Below are 6,603 nucleotides of genomic sequence, written 5' to 3' on the forward strand. Positions count from 1 at the left end.
CCAATTTTTTGAATGGTAGTGTACATGCTTATATCAAGTATTTTAACATTGAAACAATTACATTTAAAAACATGAAAAAGCTGTGAAATATGTATGCTAATCTGTGTTCCTCTGCCTCTTAGTGCCCTCTGCCAGCATGACCCGCCTGGTCCGTTCCCGCACAGCATCCGGATCCAGTGTGACTTCCTTTGACGGCAACCGCAGCAGGTCGCACACTAACGAGGGCAACCGCAGTCGCTCCCACACCAACGAGGGCCGTGCCCGAGCTCACACCTCCGACAACCAACGCACACGTTCGCACACTGACAACATGGACAGTTCTGTGGACCAGGCTCCCAAGTCCACTGAAGTGTCCTGTTAGACTGGTGACCCGGTCCATCTCACACATGCATTAACCTCTCTGTTCTGACTGTGCTGCGCTGCCACTAACTACACATGCAACAGGACCGCCGCATGCCGCTGTGCTGTTTCCCTCAGGGGTCTTGCACGGTTTTATTTGTCAGAGAGCATTTATGCCAACGTGTCTTGTGTTTAAGGCTATATTTCCAGGGGAAACTCTAAGGAAGGAGTGGATAGAGTGAATGAAGGACAGGATGATGGAAATATTTCTTCTTTTTTGCACCCTGCGCAATAGCTGTCTTGTTGTTGTTAGAGGCAATGCAGCACAGAGCCATTTTGATGGTCATCATCCAAGTAAGCTGGGCACTGAGAAGGGCACATTTGTAAATTTATGTTGATCTCTAGTCTGCGATTCATTTTCTTATGTCAAGTTATTATACCACTTTTACATGCTAGTTTAAGTGCATAATTAATTTGTATAATCTGTATATGTTGAAATGGACCTCACTGAATAGAAAAGGGATTGTTTGACCACAGAGTAGAGATGTAGTGGTATTTTTTTCATGATGCTAACCTACCTTATAAAACTAAGGTTTAAGCTCATAATGTGTTGATTTGCATTTTCCTTGTTGGGAGTGTCCCATTATTTTGGGTTATATGTGTAACTCCGTGATTGATGCTCTTGAAAGTGATTTTAAATGATTTTTATGGGATCAAATGTTTTTAAAGAATCTTAACATTAGTTTAACAAAATCAATTTGTAGATATAAGAATACACGAAAATGACTATATGAGTGATTGTTTTTTGTTTGTAACGATGATGATGATGATGATTTCTATGCAATCAAGCACAACAGAACAAAATGTGCCATGGAATCCTCTACTTGGACTGGATGCTTTTTTTTTCTCAAGGCTTTGAAAGAGTAAAACGAAGGATTGCTCAGAAAGAGATAATATAAGCAGCTCACCTGCTCTTCCACACACACTAAAACAAATGCTTGCAGCTTGGTAAGGCACTCTGCTTTGTAAAGATGTAAAACAATCTAATGCACTGCATTTTTAATGGAATAACAGTTTGTATTTATTTAAAAAAGGAAAATAAAAAGCTGGTTACTCAAATTTTTTGTCTTTTTGTAAGTGTCTATACAAAATGTTATAGTACATGGAAAGCCTAACTTTATAAGGCAAAATTCACTCCAAGAACTACAGTGTCATTTAAGAGCATAAATGTAGAAAAGGCATGAAATTACAAAAACTACATTATCAATACAGAAACGCAATATATCTATTTTTTTTACATAGAATTTGTATAAATTAAACCGAAGTCAACATGATATTGTCTTCATACATACTTGCATCTTTTGTACAAAAGGATTTGTCGCAATATGGCAAAAGCTGGGATAATCTTGGTTGAAATAACTCTACATATATGAACAATTTGGTTGCAATAGGCCACATAGTATCAAAATAAAATATATTAGGATATATTGGTTTATTTCATAATACAAAAAAAAAAAAACTCCAAAGATGATGGTCAATTAAATATTAACTCTTGCTCAGGGAAAAAAAAACTGTGGCTTTCTCCCAAATCTTTCTATTGACTTTTCTGCAAGGTCTCATACACTCAGTTTCCAACCTCACCTCTCTCATGGTACAGTTCTAGATCTGTAAATATGTCATTGGGGTTTTTACAGCTCAGGTTGCAGAAGCAGGCGTTAATCCACATGATCTGCCAGGTGAAGCCAGATCCTTTCGGGCACTGAAAGTCGACCTCAACAGTCTTAGATTTGTAAGGGATGCAGCAGCGCTCATCTATACACACGCCACAGTACTTGGGCCAGTAAGTGTTTGTACTGGTGCAGCCTGAGATAGTGAAGTTGTGTGGCTTTTCCTCCCTGTAGATGTTCAAGCACTTCTTTCCAGGCTTGTGGAGAGATGAAAAAAGGGCAAAAAGGCACAGGGTCAAAACATATACTTTTATACACTATAGTCATTCATGTCACTCTCAAATGTAACAATGGATCTGAAACCTTGATGTGCTTTGTGATATCCACTTTGCATGGCCGGATGTTGCAGAGTCTGCTCTCTTTGACCATCTGACACTGCTTGTTGTTGTTAGTAATGCGTAAAGACACTCCACGGCCGCAGGTCTTTGAGCAGGGACTCCAGGAGGTTGTCTGTGTCACACAGTTCTTGTGCCAGAAGTCTTTTACACTAGACAGGGCTGTAAGAATGCAAAGACAATGATTATATATATATATATACCATTCAAAAGCTTGGGGTCAGTAAGGTTTTTAAGAAATTAATTATTCAGCAAGAATGCATTACATTAAATGTGTGATTGTGTAAATGTGTATTTAATCAAACGTTACAGTAAAGACATTTACAATGTCACAAAAGATTTCTATTTCAAAATAAATTCTGTTCATTTGCACTTGCTATTCATCAAAGAATCTTGAAATAAAATGATCACCTGCTTTTAACATGTTTCTTAATTAAGCTTTGCCATCACAGAAATAAATTAATATTTTATTTTAAAATATATTAAAATAGAAAACTGCTCTTTTAAATTGTAATACTTCATAGCATTGCTGTTTTCACTCACTTTGACTGAATAAATGCAGCCTTAATTTACATAAAGAGATAAAGCATTTAAAAAATCTTATCAACCCCAAAGTTGAGATTAGTAGTGTGTACACACACACACACACACACATGTTTGTTTTTGTGAAAAGTGGGGACATCCCATAGGCGTAATGGTTTTTATACTGTACAGACCTTATATTCTATTGCCCTACACCAACCCTATCCCTAAACCTACCCCTTGCATGAGACTTTGTGCTATTTCAGATTTTCAATACACTCCATTCTGTGTGATTTATAAGCGTTTTGAAAAGTGGGGACATGGGGTAATGTCCTGAAAAGCCACCTTCTCCTTGTAATACCTATGTCATACCTTTGTCATTATACAAATGTATGTCCTCATTTGTCACAAAAACGCACGCACACACACACACACACACACAATATTAATGTTTTAGATCACGTCTTTAAACGAAAAAAAGTCAAAGTCTTTCCAACCCCAAACATTTGAATTGTTATAATATAATATAATAATATAAATGTACAAACTGTAGACATTTCCATGAGTCTTAGAGGCCTGTTGACATATGTTTCCTTGTAATATCCTGTTGTAAGTTTTAATTAGTTTGTTCACTGTTATAAAGTAACATCTGTATATTAAGTAATAAACTGTACTGTCTAAACGGTTTAGTCTTGTTTCTATTTTCAAGTGTATGGTATCACTTAAAGGGACATGTTCCAAGCATTATCAACAAATGATCTGCCCAGAATGAGTTTCCAGCCATTTGCAGGAGCTTTATGAGACACTGGAGATCATACCAGCCATTGTGTGTCTTGCTGCTGTCTTGCGTCCCCTCCTGGACTCATCACAGATCCACTGCTCACAGCAGCGGCCGGGGATTTTAACTCGCCGTGGGTTCTGGCACCAAACCCTGGGAGGCTGAGACTCGTTACACAGCGAGACACATCCGATCGCACCATTCACACACAAACACTGGTATTTGCAATTGGGCTGGAAGCTCTGGCCATTGCGATAGATCACACCATTGTGCTCACAGCCAGTGCCTGGCAGATCTGGATAGCAACAAAGAGCAAAACGAGTGAAGTCAAATTCATCAAACACACACTGGATATACAATACCAAGAAAAGTGTATGATGTGTTGTGCTGTGCTAAAAGGTGAACAGAATGTATTATAATTCTGCTCAGCATCCCCTGGCTTGGTTTATCTGGGTTCCGCCACCTTAATCCACCTTTTAAATCTTCATCGTAATCTAATCTAAGACCGGAACACAGTGTTAATAAGAAGGCTGTGTTAGTACAAGGACACTTACAGGCACATACTCCTTTTTCGTACCTAGGCTTGTCTGCACTGTAATCACAGTAAAGGCCACGATGATGGTCACAGTTTTCTTTCTCGTTGCAAACCTCCCCCACCTGTTTGGAACATGCTCTGCAGCAATCGCAGCCGTCCATGACCAAGCTCACACCTGGTGGACAGGTGGGGGGAGTTTTAGGACATTTGTAGGGCCATTGGCAGTACTGAGAGCGGTTGTAGGGCTCCGGTATGGACAGCATCTTAGAGGAATCCTGGGCAAATGCTCTGTGAATCTGTAAGACACAAGTCCCGACAGATTCCTGTTTCTGACATATTTAGGCTTTTGTCCCCCCCTTATATAAAATAAAGAGGGACTTTTTTCTCACAATTTTAAGTTTATATCTTATAATTGCAAGATATAAACTTGTAATTCTGAGTTTACATCTTACAATTTTGACTTTATTCCTCTGAATTCTGAGGTAATGATTCAGTTTTTTTTTATTTATATATAGAACTGTGTATCAGAATTGTGAGAAAAAAAAGTTACAATTGTGAGATAAAAGGTCGCAATTACCTTTTTATTTTTTTTATCCTGTGGCGGAAACAAGCTTTCATAGATAAATGTCTTAATTTGTAGTTCTTTATGTAAACGCATTTCAACGGAACCTCTAAACGTAATTTATGATGCCATTTATATTTGGAATCAATGTAGCTTAATTAATCACCCATACATACTACTAAACCTCAGAGTAATGAACCAGTTCTAATTACACTTTCCTGCATATATCAGATTATAATAGCTATAGACCTGCTGTCAGCTCATGGGTCTCATTTTGTACTAGATAATCATTGCACATCAGGTCAAGAAACAAACACAGCTAATGGGTGGGTAGATTAAATATGATTAATTTGAAGGTTTCCAGTGCACTTTTTATTGTATGGTATGTATCTAAATGTTTAAACTGATGTAAATAATGGGGTATTGGATGACAGATCATGTTGATAAATGATTTTAGCAGGCACAGAAAGTCAACTGCTTCAGGCCCTCAGGTTCAATTAACAAGATGATTGATTGACATGGCAACAGACTTAAGTAATACAGCACACGCAAAGCTCGCAACTGCAAGGCACCATAACCTTTGACCTCTTTTAGCCTGTGTGAGATTAGCAGCAGATATGGAAGGTGGAAGAGACAGCTAAAGTTGAATAAATTTAAAGTAGGATAAGTACGCCCTCTGGGTCACAGTTATAAGTATAAAAGAGGGTGGCTGTCATGTTCAAAGACATAATGGAGTGAACTTAGCTTTAAAGAGTATGTAGCTTTAATGAGTCAAACCAATTAGGGATATCACTCATGCATTTTGACAAACATGTTTATATCTGTCCACAGGACGGCAGTATACTCTCACACATTAAATTTGTTGTTAAGGAATTGCATTCCTCAAATGCGTGAAACATGAGGTCATCTGTTACAAATGCCATTCACATATAATTAAATGAAAATCTATAGCGCATTTCAATTTTAATTATTCAAGATATGGTATGAATTTAACGTGGAATAGCGGGGTATCAGAGTTACTGACGCAAATACTGTTACGCAACAAACCTTTGATAAGGTGTCTCATTTTCACTTGACTAAAAAGTAGAATATATTTAAAGAATAGGATTTTGAAATGCTCTGTTTCATTATGTGGTTTGTTATATGTTTATTTTACAGAACACATTAAATATTTCAATTCAAAATTGTATGTGCAGGCGCCAAGCAACTTTTACAGTGTTAATGCAAAAGAACATAGGCTATTATTTATTATAAATAGTAGTATAGTAATAGTAGTTGGAAAAAATACAGTTTTTCCAACGCATGTTAAAACAGTCTCCTGTTTTAAATTAAACTGTAGGTGTGGTGTGTTGCTTATGCGTTATTTCATCGAATAATTCAGAAAGTAAATACATATAAATACATAAACAAACATATTTGTTACCTGCGGTACACAAGCAAATAGTAGAACCCACATCAGAAGCCAAGTCATCACTGATCCCGAGTGAAAAATGCATTGAATCCAGAATTAGATGATTCTTGAAAAATCGCCCATACGCGAGCAGGATCCATTCATTTAGTGAGCTGAGGGTAGCACACGCACACACACGCACACACACACCTTGATACTGCTGCTGTAAAGTTTTCATACTCAGGATCCTTCATGACGTCAGAGCCAAGGACAACCCGACCGCAGGCAAGGAATTGATCACGTGATTTGGCCAAACTAGACCGTGAGGTCGACTTTATAGGTTAGATGCGCGAACAGTTGCGTCCAAATTGTCTTTTGTCATCTTTAAAAAAAGGTTTTTGTGACATAGTTGTTA

At 37.7% G+C, this 6,603-nt stretch overlaps 2 protein-coding genes across 2 annotated transcripts in view; one reads left to right on the forward strand and one right to left on the reverse strand.

The window, feature by feature from the left end:
• The window catches only part of LOC107574713 (protein NDRG1-like), a 7,567-nt gene extending 7,206 nt beyond the window's left edge, over positions 1-361 (forward strand). Inside the window, exon 11 of the mRNA XM_016261158.1 lies at positions 123-361. Within this exon, the coding sequence (XP_016116644.1) occupies positions 123-361 (239 nt within the window). The remainder of the gene's footprint in view (positions 1-122) is intronic.
• Positions 362-1,739: 1,378 nt separating this feature from the next.
• On the reverse strand, positions 1,740-6,393 carry LOC107574716 (WNT1-inducible-signaling pathway protein 1-like). Its single transcript, XM_016261165.1, has 5 exons — positions 6,222-6,393; positions 4,256-4,532; positions 3,742-3,996; positions 2,370-2,563; positions 1,740-2,263 (listed from the first exon to the last, which is right to left on the reverse strand). Exons 1-5 carry the CDS (start codon positions 6,267-6,269, stop codon positions 1,964-1,966), a joined length of 1,074 nt encoding a protein of 357 aa, XP_016116651.1. The 5' UTR covers positions 6,270-6,393; the 3' UTR covers positions 1,740-1,963.
• Between the last annotated feature and the right edge of the window lie 210 nt (positions 6,394-6,603).

This window comes from Sinocyclocheilus grahami, unplaced genomic scaffold, assembly GCF_001515645.1.
Source record: "Sinocyclocheilus grahami isolate Dianchi unplaced genomic scaffold, SAMN03320097.WGS_v1.1 scaffold2315.1, whole genome shotgun sequence".
Classification (NCBI taxonomy): domain Eukaryota; kingdom Metazoa; phylum Chordata; class Actinopteri; order Cypriniformes; family Cyprinidae; genus Sinocyclocheilus; species Sinocyclocheilus grahami.

Coding starts and splice junctions, on each gene's coding strand:
- LOC107574716 (XM_016261165.1), bottom strand. CDS start 6,269: ATGACTTGGCTTCTGATGTGGGTTCTACTATTTGCTTGTGTACCGCAG. Junction 3,997..4,255: donor CGAAAAAGGAGTATGTGCCT/GTAAGTGTCCTT, acceptor GTTGCTATCCAG/ATCTGCCAGGCACTGGCTGT. Junction 2,264..2,369: donor ATATCACAAAGCACATCAAG/GTTTCAGATCCA, acceptor TCTCTCCACAAG/CCTGGAAAGAAGTGCTTGAA.